General features: G+C 41.0%; 1 protein-coding gene and 1 long non-coding RNA gene across 2 annotated transcripts in view; both read left to right on the plus strand.

Annotated features, from left to right (window-relative positions):
- SYCP2 (synaptonemal complex protein 2) overlaps positions 1-11,855 on the plus strand; it is a 114,579-nt gene extending 102,724 nt beyond the window's left edge. The window contains exon 8 of the mRNA XM_073681552.1: positions 11,637-11,855. Coding sequence (XP_073537653.1) covers positions 11,637-11,855 — 219 coding nt within the window. The remainder of the gene's footprint in view (positions 1-11,636) is intronic.
- Positions 11,856-15,524: 3,669 nt separating this feature from the next.
- Positions 15,525-19,030, plus strand: LOC141270953 (uncharacterized). Its single transcript, XR_012321779.1, has 3 exons — positions 15,525-15,661; positions 18,691-18,778; positions 18,872-19,030. It is a non-coding gene; the product is annotated as an uncharacterized lncRNA (long non-coding RNA).
- Positions 19,031-19,250: the final 220 nt, after the last annotated feature.

Genomic DNA, 19,250 nt, shown 5'->3' on the forward strand with positions numbered 1-19,250 from the left:
TTTGTGCACATGACAGCGACTCAGCCACCTTGACTTCTTCCACGTCTGCTTTAGACTTCGCCACCAAACACGGAGATTCCACGGGCTCCCTATCTCGCCATGGCTTAATCAGGTTTATGTGGTATACCTGGTAGGGCTTCCATCTCCCTGGTTGGTGGACTTTATAGTTGACATTGCCAACCTTTTTCACTATTTCATAGGGGCCCTGCCACTTAGCCAGGAATTTTCTCTCCGCCCTAGGTACCAGTACCCGATCCCCAGGGTTGAAGTGTCTTACCCTCGCCGACCTATTGTACACCCTCGACTGTGCCTCTTGTGCTTTGAGAAGGTGATCCTTTACAATGGGCATCACCTCTGCAATCCTTGCATCTGGGCCACATGTTCGATTACACTCCTGTAGGGTGTAGACTCCGCCTCCCAGGTCTCCTTTGCTAAGTCCCGGAGTCTGCGGGGATGTCAGCCATACAACAGCTCAAAAGGGGAGAATCCAGTTGAGGCCTGTGGGACTTCTCTGATGGAGAATAGAAGGCACGGCAGTAGACAGTCCCAGTCCCGGACGTCTTTTTCTACAACCTTCTTCAACATGGCCTTTAAGGTTTTATTAAACCTCTCCAAGCCATCTGTCTGTGGGTGGTAGACTGAGGGCCTGAGTTGTGTGATTTGCAGGGTCTTTCACAACTTACTCATCACTTTTGACATAAATGGAGTCCCTTGATCCGTTAGGATCTCTTTAGGCACACTTGGAGGAAGCGTTTCGTAGTGGTACGGCCTCCGGATACCGTGTAGCATAGTCCAGTACCACCAGGATATACTGATGTCCTCTGGCGGACTTGACCAGGGGTCCAACTAGATCTATGGCGATGCGATCGAACGGGACCTCAATGAAAGGCAATGGCACTAAAGGGCTATGGAAGTAAGCCACCGGGGAGGTCAGCTGACAGGTGGGACAGGACCTACAATAATTCATGATCTCTCGGTGACATCCAGGCCAGTAGAACCTCTGGAGGACCCTTTCCTGGGTTTTTTCTGACCACCTAAGACATGTGCATGGGTCATATCTAACACCCTGTGCCTGTACGGCCCTGTCACTAGTAACTGCTCGATTACCTCTCCTCTGAGCTTGGTGACCCGATATAGTAACTCCCCATTTACGGCAAAGTACGGATATCCGGTGACAGTCCCCGGCTCTTGAGCAACACCATTCAAAACAGTGACATTATCAGACGCCCCTTTTAGAGTTAAGTCTCTGAGCTGGGTGGTTCCAAAGTTTCCCCTGGACACCTCCAGCTCAGGGATGTTGGCCTCCGGGGACGCTGCCTCATCCTCATCCCTAACAAGCACACAAAAGGGAATCCCATCATTTACGGCCTGCGATGAGGTTTCTTTAGGAGCGACCTGGTTGTTGTCTGAACAAGCCGGCATCCTTCCTTTCTCCCACAAGTCCCAAAACAAGGCAAAGTCCCGCCCTATTATAACAGGGTGTAACAGGTCCTTGACTACGCCCACCTCAAGGGACTCGGCGCCACAGTTTGTGTCTATGACTACTCGGGCCATAGAGTAGTCCTTAGTGTCCCCATGGATACAACGGACGCCAACCTTTTTCCTCGGAATCAGCCGATGAGGAATTGTGGCCCTCACTAGAGTTACCAAACTTCCCGAGTCCAACAGACCAGTCATTTGCACACCATTCACTGACCCTCGCCTGGTTGTGGGACAGCACTGCAGGCAGGATATGCAAAATACGAGCAGCGCCATCCTGTGCTGCAGTCCATTGGCTTGTTGGTCATGGGGCAACGGCTATGTGACCTGGGGTGTGACACCTCTAACAAATTACATTATTGGTTGGGGCCTTTGGCAGCCATCAAACCCCTCCTGGACTCTAGGATGCGCCCCAGATGTGGCTCTAGTTCCCCTCTTTTGGATGTACGCTCCCCTTTGGAAACCCCAGTCTGGAGGATGCTACGACCGCTTGCTTCCCCAAGGAACTCTCAACCGCCTGGTACCTTTCCATCAACCCCACCAGGCCATCAGCATTACGGGAATCTCCCTGGGCAACCCAGGATTGCACCGTCCCCGGAAGGGAGTATATGAACTTGTCCATGACAACTTTCTCCACCATCTGTGCTGAGGAGGAAAATTCAGGTTGCAACCACTTTTGGACCAGGTGTAGGAGGTCGAACATTTGGGAACGGGGAGGTTTGTCATTGCATTAGGCCCAGTTTTGCACCTGTTGCGCCCTGACAGTCAGAGTCACTCCCAAGTGTGCCAAGATCTCTGCTTTCAATTTGGCGTACTCCTTTGCATCCTGCAAGGCCAGGTCATAATAGGCCTTCTGCTGCTCCTCTGTTATATATGGCACCAGAACCTCCACCCACTGCTCCAGAGGCAATTTCTCCTGTTCCGCCACCCTTTCAAATAAAGTCAGGAACGCCTCAATGTCATCACCCAGGGTCATCTTTTGTAAGGCTCTTCTTACCGTCTTCCTGACGTGTGAGTCATCACCTGGACTTGGGGGTGTGGCGGTTGCCCTGCCACGGATCACCTTGGCTAGGAGCTTCATCTGCTGTTTGTGCTGCTGTTGATGCTGTTGTGAGTGCTGCTGCTGCTGTTGTTGATGCTGCTGGAGATTAGCCTGCACTAGTTGCTTTATCAGCTCCTCCATGCTTCCGAACGTCCCTTGCTGGCTGGCGGCCTTCACCCAGGACATAAACGGTTTCCTGTAGCAGTCACACTGCCCCTTCTAGCACCAGTTGTAAGATTTTACTCACTCAGCTGCGTTTGAGGTAGGCACAGGAAGCGATTTCTTAAAAAATGTCCAAGGCAGGTTTATTATACCTTCATAAACCGCACTTTAGAAGTAAACAAAACACAGCCTTGTCCGTCACAGAGTAACAAAACAGAAAATAAACAGTCCATACAATAGTGCGAGTACGCCCTCTCACACTCCGTGTCCTTTAGCCTAAACACACTGGAGGTCTCCACAGCTCCATCCACAGACACTGAATGAGACACTTGGTCTGCATTTTATTAACAAAAACCACGCCCCGGGGGTGGGGATATGTGAGCATCCATTCCCTCCCATCTCTTATGACTGCTCGTAAAAAACAGCCCTGATACTACCCATTTACCCTCTCAGCACTACGTGTGCTGGAGCATGCTTTTCCGGGTTTACATCACCGAAACTATCAACCTCGATGATACATATCTCCCCTCAAGGACCTGTCCACCGGCCATCTTACAAAGGGTAACAGGAGAAAATGGACCCCAAAATTTAAAGTTCAATTTCTCCTAAGTATTTCAATACCCCATATGAAGAAAATCTGTAGGGGAACAAAAGCGCACAAAACCATCAGGTGATACCCTTTTAGCTGCAAAGGAAAATAAAAGGAAGGTGCTCACCTGAGTAGATTGTGTGCAGGCACAACTCCTATGATCACCTGAAGATATCAGCTGCTGCTGCTCGTGGCTGGGGGATAATCTCCTCCAGGATAGCCGACTAATTTGGACGATAACACGATATCAGGCTGCGTTGCTGTAATAAAGAATCCTTAGGCCCAAGATGAGTTGAACGGTTTTTATTTACACAAAGCGTTTCAACACTGGAGTAGCATCTTTTTCAAGTGAAAAAAACAATTGCATAGTAAGTGTTCAAGTTCAGGGGGTTTAAAAAGGCTGGAGGAGTGACTACAACTGAAGAAAACGCCCACAAGAAAATTTAAGAAAAAAATAAAAAAGGGGGTATTGGAGCAGTGTTTTGGCTGGGATCGAACCCGTGCTTTATTGGGAAGAAATAAAAAGGGAAGAGGTGAGTGAATTGAGTGAGCTATTTTGAGGAAGAGGAGGGAGAGACAACTGGAGAGCGGGGATGATAAGTAAAAGGTACAGTGTCCATTTTAGGACATGATCAGATATCAAACATCAGAATGATATCAGCTTGAGGCTAAATACCCTGTCTGACAAGTGATTCTGACAAGTGATTCTGACAAGTGATCCTGACAAGTGATCTTGACAAGTGACTTTTACAACTGTAATAATAATAAAAAAAATATTCACTGTTCGCACTTGAACCCAAAAAACTTCATCTAAAAGCCAGCGCACTAACCACTGAGCTATAAACTCGGTTGAGAAAAGCTAAGTGTTCTATTTGGTTATATGATTTTCAGTGCAAACCTTGTCTGAAACTGATTGGGACTTTCAGAAATACCTCCCCCAAGTCAAATTCAAATAATGTTTGATTTTGATGTGCGAGTCTGATGTGTGACTTTCTTCAAATATCAGAATCACAATGACTTTTAGTCACCCTGAGTATTTTCTCTTAAACAGTTTTTATTAGAAGTTTTCATATATAACATACAAAAAAATAGCAAGTGTCCACGCAGGGACAAGGAAAAGCAAAAATAGCAAAACAGTCAAATAGAACAGTAAGACTATCAAGTGAAACATAACCGCCTTCATGAGTCTAATTCACACAAAAACCATTGATTGATTGTCCAGAACGTTGCCATAATGCTGTCTTGAGTATTATATTCCTTATCATCATAAACATCCGAGAAACAAAATAAAATGGAAACAAAAAAGGAGGGAGGAGTGTAGAGTAGATAATAGAAAATAAGGAAAAAGGGGATAGGAGGAGATAGGGAGGGTCTGGTTAAAAGGGCAGAAGAGGAAAAAAAAAAAAAAGGGGGAGAGGGGGGGGGGGGACTGAGGGGTGAAGTATGAGGAGAGTTGAGTCTCTCCCGCTTGTGTTAACCTCCTCTCTGTTCTATCTTACACCGCTAATTTGTCTCTGAGAGTGTTAGGAATTCCGGCGATTCGCGAAACATAATCCATTCCTGCCAGCCATGTTTTGTAAAATGTATCTTCACGCTGTGTTGTAACGGTGGATAGCTTCTCCATCCTACATAAGAAATCCATTTCAACTATCCAATCCCCACCCTGAGTATTTTCTTGGTTGATCTCATAAGACAAGAAAAGCTACCAGTCAGTATCACTTGACTGGATATCTTAATGGTAAGGCATCAGCCTCTGAAACTACAGTGTCAGGGTTCAAATCCCATGGGGAATGATATATATTTTTTTGTTATTATGCCTATTTAGCACACAAACTACAGGGGCGTTTTACTTTTAATATCTATATCTAACATTCTGATTGTCATCCTGACGTGTTAAGAGTTTCAGACATGCTGTCTATTTGCATGATAAATTACATAGCCAAAGTAAATTCGGAGTTTGCAGCTAGTTCTTGGGTGGATGAAAAGAAAAATTTACAATAAAGAAATTTTATCATTAGACCCCTTTAAGAAATTATGCAAATGTACTGTCACTTGGAAATAGATATGTAGTAAATTAGTGCCTCCCAATTTACTTTGGCTATGTAATTTACCATGCAAATAGACAGCGTGTCTGAAACTCTTAACACATCAGCATGACAGATATGTCAGATATTAAAAGTAAAACACCCCTGTAGTTTGTGTGCTAAATAGGCATAATTACAAAAAATAAAATAACATTCCTATTGGGATTTGAACCGAGCCATTGTAGTTTCAGAGGCTGACGCCTTACCAGCTATCCAGTCAAGAGATACTGACTGGGAGCTTTTCTTGTCTTATGAGATCAACCATAAAAATACTCAGGGTGACTAAAAGTCATTGTGATTGTGATGTTTGAAGAAAATCACACATCAAAATCAAACATCATTTGAATTTGGCTTGGGGGAGGTATTTCTGAAAGTCCCAATCAGTTTCAGACAAGGTTTGCACTGAAAATGATATAACCAAATAGAACACTTAACTTTTCTCAACTGAGTTTATAGCTCAGTGGTTAGTGCACTGGCTTCTAGACATAGTGTTTGGGGTTCAAGTCCCATCAGGGAACAGTTATTATAATTACAGTTGTAAAAAAAATCACTTGTCAGAATCACTTATCAAAATCTGTTCTCAGACATGGTATTTAGCCTCAAACGGACATCATTCTGATGTTTGATTTTGATATGTGATCATGTCCTAAAATGGACACTGTAAAAAGAACATGTCACAGAAGCAGGGATAAAGAAAGAGGGAAGCATTTCTAATTATTGTAGAGAAAGATAGTGTGGAGTGCAAGAGACAAGAACAGTGGTGAAATAGGTAATGGAAAACGTATGAAGATATTCAGGCTAATAGCCGTATTGGATATTTTGATAATGTAGTGCAGAGAATTAAGATTAATGAAAATGATATAGAAAATTGAAAAATATCTAAAAAATATATATCTATACATAAAAATCCAGAATAAAATACAACGAAATATAAAAAATGATGAAAATGAAATTCGTAAGAGGAGGGGGTAAAGTGGATTTTTGAAGAAAATTGTGAGAAGAAGAGGAGTAGTGCTGAATAGAGGTTTTTTTTTTAATTGAGGGAATAAATATTGTGCAGTAAAGTTAATATAAAAAGAGGGCGAAAGGTCAATCAGCTGATATCGGAGGGAAATGAGTAGGAAGGGTTTTCATATACATATATATATATATAGACACACATGTACACATAAAATAAAAGTTAATTAAACCACAAGTGGGAACTGATGCAATTGATGTGTTCCAAGGAACATACCGTACAGACCAAAAGTTTGGACACACCTTCTCATTTAAAGAATTTTCTGTATTGTCAAGACTATGAAAATTGTACATTCACACAGAAGGCATCAAAACTATGAATTAACACATGTAGTTCTTCAAAGTAGCCACCTTTTGCTTTGATGACTGCTTTGCACACTCTTGGCATTCTCTTGATGAGCTTCAAAGAGGTAGTCACCGGAAATGGTCTTCCAACAATCTTGAAGGAGTTCCCAGAGATGCTTAGCACTTGTTGGCCCTTTTGCCTTCACTCTGCGGTCCAGCTCACCTCAAACCATCTCGATTGGGTTCAGGTCTGGTGACTGTGGAGGCCAGGTCATCTGGCGTAGCACCCCATCACTCTCCATCTTGGTCAAATAGCCCTTACACAGCCTGGAGGTGTGTTTGGGGTCATTGTCCTGTTGAAAAATAAATGATGGTCCAACTAAACGCGAACCGGATGGAATAGCATGCCGCTTCAAGATGCTGTGGTAGCCATGCTGATTCAGTATCCCTTCAATTTTGAATAAATCCCCAACAGTGTCACCAGCAAAGCACCCCACACCATCACACCTCCTTCTCCATGCTTCACGATGGGAACCAGGCATGTAGAGTCCATCCGTTCACCTTTTCTGCGTTGCACAAAGACACGGTGGTTGGAACCAAAGATCTCAAATTTGGACTCATCAGACCAAAGCACAGATTTCCACTGGTCTAATGTCCATTCCTTGTGTTCTTTAGCCCAAACAAGTCTCTTCTGCTTGTTGCCTGTCCTTAGCAGTGGTTTCCTAGCAGCTATTTTACCATGAAGGCCTGCTGCACAAAGTCTCCTCTTAACAGTTGTTGAAGAGATGTGTCTGCTGCTAGAACTCTGTGTGGCATTGACGTGGTCTCTAATCTGAGCTGCTGTTAACCTGCGATTTCTGAGGCTGGTGACTTGGATAAATTTATCCTCAGAAGCAGAGGTGACTCTTGGTCTTCCTTTCCTGGGGGGGTCCTCATGTGAGCCAGTTTCTTTGTAGCGCTTGATGGTTTTTGCAACTGCACTTGGGAACACTTTCAAAGTTTTCCCAATTTTTCGCACTGACTGACCTTCATTTCTTAAAGTAATGATGGCCACTCGTTTTTCTTTACTTAGCTGCTTTTTTCTTGCCATAATACAAATTCTAACAGTCTATTCAGTAGGACTATCAGCTGTGTATCCACCTGACTTCTGCACAACACAACTGATGGTCCCAACCCCATTTATAAGGCAAGAAATCCCACTTATTAAACCTGACAGGGCACACCTGTGAAGTGAAAACCATTTCCTGTGACTACCTCTTGAAGCTCATCAACAGAATGCCAAGAGTGTGCAAAGCAGTCATCAAAGCAAAAGGTGGCTACTTTGAAGAACCTAGAATATAAGACATATTTTCAGTTGTTTCACTTTTTTTTGTTAAGTATATAATTCCACATGTGTTAATTCATAGTTTTGATGCCTTCAGTGTGAATGCACAATTTTCAAAGTCATGAAAATACAGAAAAAAATTTAAATGAGAAGGTGTGTCCAAACTTTTGGTCTGTACTGTACATAAAATTCCATGATATAAAACTTACATATAAAATATAATTATACAAAGCGATTATTTTGATTAAATATACCAATCAACTGATTAGGATAAAAAATACAAATATTAAGAAAAATTGAGTGGTACGTATGGTTACAACTGCGTTATAATCCAAAAGTCTGGAGGCAACAATAAGAGTTTAAAAATGTGATTGTAGGAGTAAAAGGTGGCAACATATGAAAAGACAGACTAGAAACATAAAACCTCATAAAAAGACAAATATACTACACACATGAAATACATATATACATGCACATACACACAAAACATGTATACAAAAAACAGCTGTCTGAAAAGGAATGATTTTTTTTAAATGAACATCTCTGTGATTTCATTGAACCCATGGGATTTTAACCCCTTTTTGACATGATGCGTAATATGTTTCTGTGACCTGGGCCTTAATGACCAGGTACGTATTATTACGCCTCGGCAATCGCGCCCACGCACAGAGGCTGTGCAGGCGCGATCGCCGCTCGGTGTCAGCTGATTCTGACTGCTGACACCCTGTACTCTGTGCCAGGAGCGGTCCCGCACCGCTCCCGGCACATTAACCCCCGAACTCCGAAATGATGCGATCGAAGTAGATCGCAGCATTTCCGGAGCAGGCAGAGATAAGAGAGCACCTCTTGCCTTAAGATCTGAGACCCCGCTCCGTCAGCGTGGGGTCCCGATCGTTGCCATGGTGACCCGATGACGACATCCGGGTCACCAGGCATCAGGAAGTTAGTTAGATCATGCGCAGTGCACGATGTATCTAACTTGTGCCTGTGCAGAGCTGACAGCTGCATAGCACCTTATGCTATACAAGCGATCAGGCTGCAAAAAATGAAAGTCCCATAGTGGGACAAAATGTAAAAGTGTCAGAAAGTAAAAAAAAAAAATTGTAAAAATATTAGAAAAAAAATGAAAAAATAATCCAAAAAAATAAAAATATACCCATAAATAAATATTATTATGAAAAAAAAACAATAAAAGTACACATTTGGTATCGCTGCATCTGGAACGACCTGACCAATAAAATTGTCCCACTAGTTAACCCCTTTAGTGAACTCGGTAAAAAAAGAAAAAAAAGCATTGTTTTTTGTTTATTTTTTTATCATTATACCGCCAAACAAAAAAAGGAATAAAACGCGATCAAAAAGACGAATGTAAATAAAAATGATACTACTGAAAACGTCATTTTGTCCCGCAAAAAACAAGCCACCATACAGCTCAATCAGCCGAAAAATAAAAAAGTTCTAGCTCTCAGATTAAAGTGATAGAAAAAAATTTTTTCTATAAAATATTTTTTATTGTGTAAAAGCACAAAAACATAAAAAAAGATATAAAAGTAATATCACTGTAAATGTACTGACCCGAAGAATAAAGCTGCCTTATCAATTTTACCACACGCGGAATGGCATAAAAAAAAAAAAACAATTCCTGAATTGTTGTTTTTTCTTTATTTTGCCTCCCAAAAATCGAAATAGAAAGTGATCAAAACTGATTCCCCAAACGCGACATCGCGTCTGCTAATTATTCAAGCAAATTTTACATTCAAAAAGTCAAATGGCGCTCCTTCCCTTCCGAACCCTGCCGTGCGCACAAACAGTGGTTTTCCCCCACATATGGGGTATCGGCTTACTCAGGAGAAATTGCACAACAAATGGTATGGTGCAATTTATCCTGTTACCCTTATGAAAATGCAAAATTGGGGACTGAAAAACATTTTGGTGGGAAAAATGTGAAAATTTTATTTTTAAGGCTCAATGTTGTTCAAGGTGCTCACCAAACATCTAGATAAGTTCCCTGAGGGGTCCGGTTTCCAAAATGGTGTCACTTGTGGGGGGTTTCCACTGTTTAGGCACATCAGGGACTCACCAAACGCGACATGGCGTCTGCTAATTACCAAAAGTTGGTAAAAAGTCAGTGGAAGTATCGTGGAATGGCATCCGCTCTCGATTCCAGCTAATTTTGCGTTCAAATATTCAAACGGTGCTCCTTCTCTTCTGAGCCCTGCCGTGCGCCCAAACTGTGGTTTTGCGCCACATAGAAATAGCACAACAACATTTGGGGTCCATTTTCTCCTGTTACTCTTGTGAAAATAAAAAAAATTGGGGCTAAACAATCATTTTTGTGACTAAAAAGTAAAATGTTCATGTTTTCCTTCCACATTCCATTTGCTGTGAAGGACCTGAAGGGTTAATAAACTTCTTGAATGTGGTTTTGAGCACTGTGAGGGGTTCACTTTTTAGAATGGTGTCACTTTTGGGTATTTTCTGTCATATAGATCCTTCAAAGTGACTTCAAATGTGATGTGGTCCCTAAAAAAAAATGGTTTTGTAAATTTTGTTGTAATAATGAGAAACCGCTAGTCAACTTTTAACCCTTCTAACTTCCTAACAAAAAAAATTGTTTCCATAATTGTGCTGATGTAAAGTACACATGTGGTAAATGTTATTTATTAACTATTTTGTGTGACATAACTGATTTAAGGGCATAAAAATTAAAAGTTTGACAATTGCAAAATTTTCCACATTTTCGCCAAATTTCACATTTTTTCACAAATAAACACAAGTAATATCGAAGAAATGTTACCACTAACATGAAGTACAATATGTCACTAAAAAACATTCTCAGAATCACTTGGCTTTGTTGAAGCGTTCCAAAGTTATTACCTCCTAAAATGACATTGGCCAGAATTGAAAAAAATGGCCTGGTCAAGAAGGTGAAAACTGACTTTGGAGTGAAAGGGTTAAAGGCCCAATCACTGTGTAAAAGTACACAATGCCCTACCAACTAAATGTTCTACAACTGTGTGAAAATAACAAATTCAACTTTCCCCACTGTTTTTACATTTGCAGTTGAGTATTTTTTCATGAACTCATGTAACCTTAGTTCACGGCTCCGCTTTATTTATGAATCCAGCTTTTTTGTTCAGAAAAGTCACTATTTTTTCAGACAAAAAAAATCTTTTTTCCTCTGAATAATTTTATCAAATTGCTTTTTTTTCCCAAAAATGTTTTATGGTTTCACATACGTATTACATTGGTGGCGTAACACCTTGCATTGTTCCTGCCTGCAAGGTGGAAGCAAAGCTGAACTTTGGGATCCTGAAAAAGGCAGCAAAACATGCATTTTGGTAGCAGCTTTTTTTTATTGACGAGAGATCAGGTTTTGGCTGCAGAAAAATGCAGCAATTGCATTAGGTGCGGAAATTGCGTAAAGAAGTCCTGGCAGCTCTCCTGACTATTTTAGTAAATAATTTTTAATGAAATACTGTTTAATTTTATGCATTGTGTGGAAGGGATTTGGCTAGGTTTTGTCCATTTTGTTGTTACTTTATTGTGTTACCGGTTTTACGTTTGTAAATCTGGAAAAAAAATCTCCGGCGTATCCACAGGTGACTTGCTGAACTATAGATGTACTAAAACATATTTTTTGCTTACTTGAAGGAATTTTCTGACATAAATGTGAGCAAAAAGGACACGAAAGAGACATGTAAGCAGAGCAAGCGCAAACGCCCACAGCGAGCAGCTGTTAAGAGGAAAACTTCTACCGAGAGCTCCAACTCTGAGTCTGAGGATGAGTTTAAGCTGCCATGCATAAAACAGCCTCCTAAAAAGGTAAATAGTGAATACCAGATTCTACTGGTCTCTCTGTTTATTGCCTGATGATATAGTATGTGAACACGGCAGAGCTGAGTCTATCATTTGACACAATTAGCTCTTAATACTATGAAGGTTATTTGTGTTTTCTTTTAAAGCGCAACTGTCAGCTGGATTGTGCTCAGCAAACTACATTCACTGTCAGGTGGGCGACATTACACTGTATAAAATGATACCTTGGTTGATGAAATTCTTCCTGTGGTTCTTGTTTAATCTTTACTTTCAGTTTAGAGATAATGATATGCTTGTGCTCTGGGGCGGCCTGTGGTGGGGCGCTCTATCTGGTGATCTGCTTACATATTCTTCTGTATGCTCTTATGACAGCTCACTTTGCCTTCACTGACCTGCCTCCTATTTTACCTAGCCCTTCACTACTATATGCATTATGTAAAATAGGAGGCAGGTCAGTGAAGGCACAGTGAGTTGTCATAAGAGCATACAGATGAATATGTAAGCAGAGCACCACATAGATCGCCCCCCACAGGCCGCCCCAAAGCACGGGCATATAGTTATCTCCAAACTGGAAGTAAAGATTACACAATAACCACAGGATAGATTTCATCAACCAAGGTATCATATTAATCAGTGTAATGTCACCTACCTGACAGTGTAAGTGGTTTACTGAGCACAATCCTGCTGACAGGTGCACTTTAAGTCTACAGCTAAATTACCAGGATATGAGTTTTCACCTCATGTAATTTACATGCCTAACTTGCATATGCAAATACTAAAAATCTAATTTAAAGGAATCATAATTAAAGAGATATTGACAATTTAGGCTACGTTCCCACATTGAGCTGTTGGTGCGTGTTTTTTTTTTTTTTTTTTGCGGTGTCAAAAATGCAGCATTTTACAGTTCCAGCTTAGTGGCTTTACAGAAATCTCATTTCTAGTGTGCTTTTTTATGTCAGCGTAAACTGACCTGAGATGTGTGTTTCACACAAATTCACAACATTTCTCTAGTGGTTAATCTGTTTTTTTTGTGCAGATTTTTCCCATAGCATTAAGTGTATAAATTCAGGTAAAAAAAACGCACGTGCATTTCTGCAGCAGTAACTCACCAAAAACATATGTAGATATGTCAAAAAAGTTTTGTCAAAGCCAAATACAAGGAATTTTGAAAAACAAAGCAGCTTTTTTTAAAGCATGACATACCAAGAAGAGACAAACTGCAGCGTCAAAAATGCAATAAAAACACATGTAAAAAAAAACCTCAAGTAACCTAATTTAAATAATAGGTAAAGAAAGGGTGCAAAAATTCTGCAACATCAAAAGCTCATTGTGGGAACGTAGCCTGAGGGCTCATGCAGACGTCTGGATCTCGATCCGATCACAGACCATAGACTAGCTGTAGGTCTCCTGACCAGAGCATGACTGCTTCATATAATTCTATGAGGCTGTCACACTTGGGTCGGGAGACCCACAGTCAGTCCATGCATTGCGGTCCACAATTGGACCGACATCCACAGACATCTGCACATGTCTCGGGCGTCATCGGCCTCATGACGCGGTTGCCGTGGGCAGGGTGGGTGGGCATCGACAGTCATGCGTCACCTATTGCTCATCCCACATCCATTGGAGCAGCGGTCACACGCCCCTCACTTACATTGGTCAGACAGGCCTTTTAAACTCTGCCTATCCACAATGACGCTTCCCCCTGACGAAGGCAGCCATGCCGAAACACGCGTTGGGGTGTGCGCCATTGATGAGTGTGCTCAATCCACAGCTGATGTAAGTACTATTAGGTGTTACATGCATGTATGCTCTGGTGGCTATTTTGATTTCCCTTATACTATGTGTCATATTTGACAAGATTACTGAAGCTATATATGTTTTTTTGCTGTTTGATTAGTATTACTGACCACACTCTTTCTCTGGTGCCCCTCTTCCGCTGTTTTTAATTATTCCTGTGTCTGTTATCCATTATTTTTTCTTATAATTATTAATAAAATTAAAACTTTTTTTAAATGATCCCTTGGACTTTGGTGCGAAGTTATTTTCTCTTGCTTAGACATCTGCATGAGCCTTAAGGCCTCATTCACACATTTGTGTTTAAACACGTACATGAAAAAATGGTACTGGTGTCATCAGTATTTTTGTGGTCTCTGTCCACTTTTACCATCAGTGTCATAAGTAGTTTTACAGATGGATGGATAAATAAATTACAAAGCTTATTCTAATCTTTGCCATGTTAAATATGGACAGCACATGGATTACACACTGATGCAATCCGTGTGCTGTACGTGTTTTTCACGGACCCATATATTTGTTCTGGCACTTTTCATACTTGATACCGGAAAAAAAACTAACATTTCTTTTTGGGTTTTGCACGGACACCCGGTCAGTGAAAAAATACGGACATGTGAATAGCACTATAAGTTTTGTGTGCTTGTTGCATCTGTGAAAAAAACAAATACAACACGGATGTGTGAATGAGGCATAAGGCACATTCTAAACACTGAAGGTCTCCACCTCTACTGGTCCCAAAGCATAAGAGTTGGTTCTGATATGCCCAAAATCAATAATCCCAGGAGTGGACACTGACAGTAAATGTAAGTGTTACATTTGCTTCAACTTTTTTATGGGTTTAATGGAGACAAGAAACAATCATGACATTTTTTTACCCAATTTACTGATCACAATTAATTACAAATCTGTTCACTGTGTAGTATGGATTGTTACAATTACAGGTATGCCAAAGTATTATGTTATTTACCAATGTTTATTTTTTAAAAGTGTATTCAAAATGTGTTTACTGTAATTGTTTTTCATTATATTTTTGAATAATTTTACAGAAAAAAAATCTTAGACTTTTATATTATTCTTATATACAGTTACATATAAAATGTACTTTTATATGGTGATATATAGCTGTTGGGATGTTCTAGCACTGAAAACATGCAACGTTTGGAGGGCAAGATGACTGGTTTACATTTCTTGCGGTGGTGCTTGGCAGCTGTAAGATGCACAAAATTCTTAAGTGTACCTCTCGATGAATTTGATACTTCTTACTTACTACAGCGCACTCTTCATTATGACTGGCATATAAAATGGCAATGTGAAAGGGGTTGTCCCCTTTCAGAAAAACTCCTGCCCCAGCTGCAGTTTGTTAAAAAGCAACAAAGCGTGCTGTACTCTCTCTCCCTGAGTCCACCCACGAGTCTCTGCTACTGCTCCCGGTGATTGCCATTGGCTGTGGTGCTGACAGCATGTCGACAGGGCGGCAGCCAATCAGTGAGCTCAGCTGCTCTGAAGGTGGTGTTCTGTCTACACAGGCCGAGCCATTCAGCTCACATGATTTCAGTGCCACAGCCATTGCCAGACACCGGGAGCAGTGGCAGAGACTCATTGCTGAACCCTGGGACATTAAGTACAGTGCGGTTTGTTTGTTTTTAATAAACTGTAGCTAGGGCAGAACATTGTCTGAAAGAGGACAACCCCTTTAATGAATTGGGGCCTTTGTGTTGTATGTGGAGAAACAATTTGCTATATTAGTTGTGTTGAGGTATTTATTGATCATTTTATTGCAAACAGTAGCAAGCTTGCAAATATAGCTAATAAACTTGATTTGCAACTGGGATTGAATAATTTTACTATATTTACTATCTCATACCACATGAGATGAAAAGTGGAAAATACTGATGTCAACTTCTCTGTTTCAGGATACAATAGGTTTGGATCACTCTACTGTAAGTGGAGTAAATGTTCTAGACGTAACAGGACATGAGTACAATAAGCCACATGTGCAGATATGCTCACCTGTCACAAACACAGACAAAACAGAGGTACACGTTCTAAAGAAGAAAACAAAGGTAATGACTTTCTCTCAGGATTCAGACAGTTTTGGCAGACATTTTGCGTCCCTTTTTTTAATTTTTAAACTGAGGTTGGATCCAAAAAGGATGAATGATATAAAGCATTCCTCTTTATTTCTTTTCTCTTTAAAATGAATTCATGATTTTGCTTCATACTGGGTTGACTGTTTCTGTAGCTTGCTTGACCCCCATTTCTTGGCATAAGCGCAGGTCTCAGATAAGTGACCTCATACATTAGACATCTAGCATATCTTACCATACGTATCTGTGAACCATGCTTTTGAATTTTCCCTGTACACTACTACATACATCCAAGTGCTATTCAAGCACTATAGGTCTTTGAAATGTTACTGAACTGCAGTTTTTCTGCGTGGTAGGTATCTATACAATCTAAATGGGCCTTCACTATCAAGATCGATGGGTATCTTAGAGGTTAGACCTCCACTGATCAGTAAATGACAGCATATGATGGCAATGTGCTACACTTGGTCTGACCAAAATAAACCTTTAAAGGTGCAGTTTATGGTGCCACATTTCTAAATAAATTAATCTAGATGTGAGGGGGGCACAGATCGGACTGTAGGATGATACCCTATAAAGGAAAAGTGTGTTAATACTGGTTACGCTCACCTGATGTAGTTGTGGCAGGCACAACTCCTGTGCAGGCATGAAGAAAAACAGCTGCTGCCCCATGACTGGTGGATAAATCCTCCAGGAAATATTGGATCCAGTTGAATGAAACACATAAGGTGGGCTACGCAGCTGGAGTAAATCGATTCTTCTACAATGATGATAAAAGGTTTTTCATTCACAATATATTTTAATGCCATCACAGCGTCTTTATCAAGTGAAAAAAAACAAATGTGTTTGTATCACTTGATAAGTATGGCATTGAAATGCGTTGTGAACAAAAAACCCTTTTATCATCCGTGTTGAAGAATCTATTTGCTCCAGCAGTGCAGCCCACCTTACGGTTTTCATCCAACAGGATACAACATTTCTACATAAAGCATTGGACCTACACATATATGCATTTCTACATAATGCACTCACCTACTCATACAGTCATGGCCAAAAGTGTTGGCACCCTTGAAATTGTTCCAGAAAATGAAGTATTTCTCCCAGAAAATCATTGCAATTACACGTGTTTTGTTATACATGTATATTTCCTTTGTGTGTATTGGAACAACACAAAAAAATGGCAAATTGGACATACAGTGGGTCCGGAAAGTATTCAGACCCCTTTAAATTTTTCACTCTTTGTTTCATTGCAGCCATTTGGTAAATTCTAAAAAGTTAATTTTTTTCTCATTAAAGTACACTCTGCACCCCATATTGACTGAAAAAAAAAGATATATAGAAATTTTTGCAAATTTATTAAAAAGAAAAACTGAAATATCACATGGTCATAAGTATTCAGACCCTTTGCTCAGTATTGAGTAGACGCACCCTTTTGAGCTGGTACAGCCATGAGTCTTTTTGGGAATGATGCAACAAGTTTTTCACACCTGGATTTGGGGATCCTCTGCCATTCTTCCTTGCAGATCCTCTCCAGTTCCGTCAGGTTGGATGGTGAACGTTGGTGGACAGCAATTTTCAGGTCTCTCCAGAGATGCTCAATTGGGTTTAGGTCAGGGCTCTGGCTGGGCCAGTCAAGAATGGTCACAGAGTTGTTCTGAAGCCACTCCTTTGTAATTTTAGCTGTGGGCTTAGGGTCATTGTCTTGTTGGAAGGTGAACCTTCGGCCAAGTCTGAGTTCCAGAGCACTCTGGAAGAGGTTTTCATCCTGGATATCGCTGTACTTGGCCGCATTCATGTTTCCTTCAATTGCAACCAATTGTCCTGTCCCTGCAGCTGAAAAACACCCCCATAGCATGATGCTGCCACCACCTTGTTTCAATGTTGGGATTGTATTGAGCAGGTGATGAGCAGCGCCTGGTTTTCTCCACACATACCGCTTAGAATTATCACCAAAAAGTGACTTGTTAGCTTACAATGCTAACGAAGGAAACCACTTCCTGGGAAGGGCACACAGACTCGTCATTGAGCTGGAGGGTGCCTCTCACTGATCGTATAAGCTCCTTCATAGCCAAGACCAGCTTAGAATCCTGCTCATACTCAGAGTCTGGTCAGGGGTGTCCCTCAGAGATTCAGAAAGCTCTGTCCTGGGATGATCTAGGGAGGCTGAAGGTGAACTGTGTGAAGAGATCCTATGTCTCTTGTGGGATCATCTGTGGGAAGGTGAGGTAGAGTCCTAAAGCCATAGGTCAGACGGCGGTGATTGCACAAGAAAACATTGGGCGAGCTTGGCAGGAAGGGCTTAAAGGAAACAACCATGGATTAGGAGAGGCCTGACTGAAAGATCTAACCTGTTCAGGGTGTCTCTGTTTCTGAGGGGAATCCAAGGAGTCCAGGTGGGCATGAGGTCCAGGCACTGCGCAGACGGAGCTTTGCTGATCGCATGGCAAAATGTTTGTTGCATCGTTAACAAACACAGGTAAAAAACGCCTGTGTGTTTTTTCTGCGGAAACTTGAAACGTATGTAATCCGCACATGACTGTTTCAATAAACTTTTATCAAAGCCAAATACCAGGAAGTATCAAACACAAAGCAGCGTTATTTAAAAAATAACATACCAAGAATAGGCAAACACCATATCAAAAACGTAATAAAAATGAAATGAAGAAAAAAAAAATTTACATTGTAGGTGCAAAATGCTGTAGAAAATCTGCAACATCAAAAACTCACCAAATACTCATCATGGGAAAGTAGCCTTAGAGACATTTGTGACAGGACACTGCTTTGTCCATCATAAAGCCAATATGATAGTATTTATAACTGTAATAGGGGGAAAATGACAGTGCAGGCTGCAGAAGAAAAGATAAGCCCTTAAATAAAGTGGGTTGTAGAATTATGTGCAGGAAGCACACTTTTGCATTGGAAAAGTACCATTATGACCAGCAAAACATGCCTCTTTGCACTAGTGGAAATGCATTGGGCTCTAGTAATGTTTTCCTTCTTTTTAGGACAATACCTGCCCTTTCTTTCATTCTGGATCAAGTTCAAGAAGAACATGGAGTTGTGAAATGACCTGTGTAAACCTCCATGAATCCGGTAAGTCCGGAAGGAGATTTTACCTTAAACTTTCCTAATTATCTGACATTAAGTTACATCTGCACAGTATTTCATTACTCAGATATGTTACAGGTCCCACATTAAATGATACTATATCATACATCAAACGCATAAACAACGAGCGAAGCCTCCATGCTGACATCAGTACTGAAGGCAGAGGCCATGAAATCAAGCACAAGAAAATCAAATTGCACCCACGTAAACTGTTTTCCTCTCCAGATGTGCAGGTACCCCAAGGTAATAGAAACATCCTGCAGTGTTGTGTCATTAACTGCTATATATTCACAGAAAGAAAACTTAATATGAATTGTTTAACTGTAGTGTCAGCATTTTCCCAGATGCATCGTAACCCTAACAGGCCATTTTTCATCTTTTTTGCTTTCATTTTCTCCTCACCTTGTTCCAAGAGCCATAACTTTTTAATTTTTTCTGTCAACATTGCTGTATGAGA

Source organism: Phyllobates terribilis, unplaced genomic scaffold (genome assembly GCF_046119375.1).
Source record: "Phyllobates terribilis strain yellow unplaced genomic scaffold, ASM4611937v1 Scaffold_5__5_contigs__length_657084704, whole genome shotgun sequence".
In the NCBI taxonomy this organism is placed as follows: Eukaryota; Metazoa; Chordata; class Amphibia; order Anura; family Dendrobatidae; genus Phyllobates; species Phyllobates terribilis.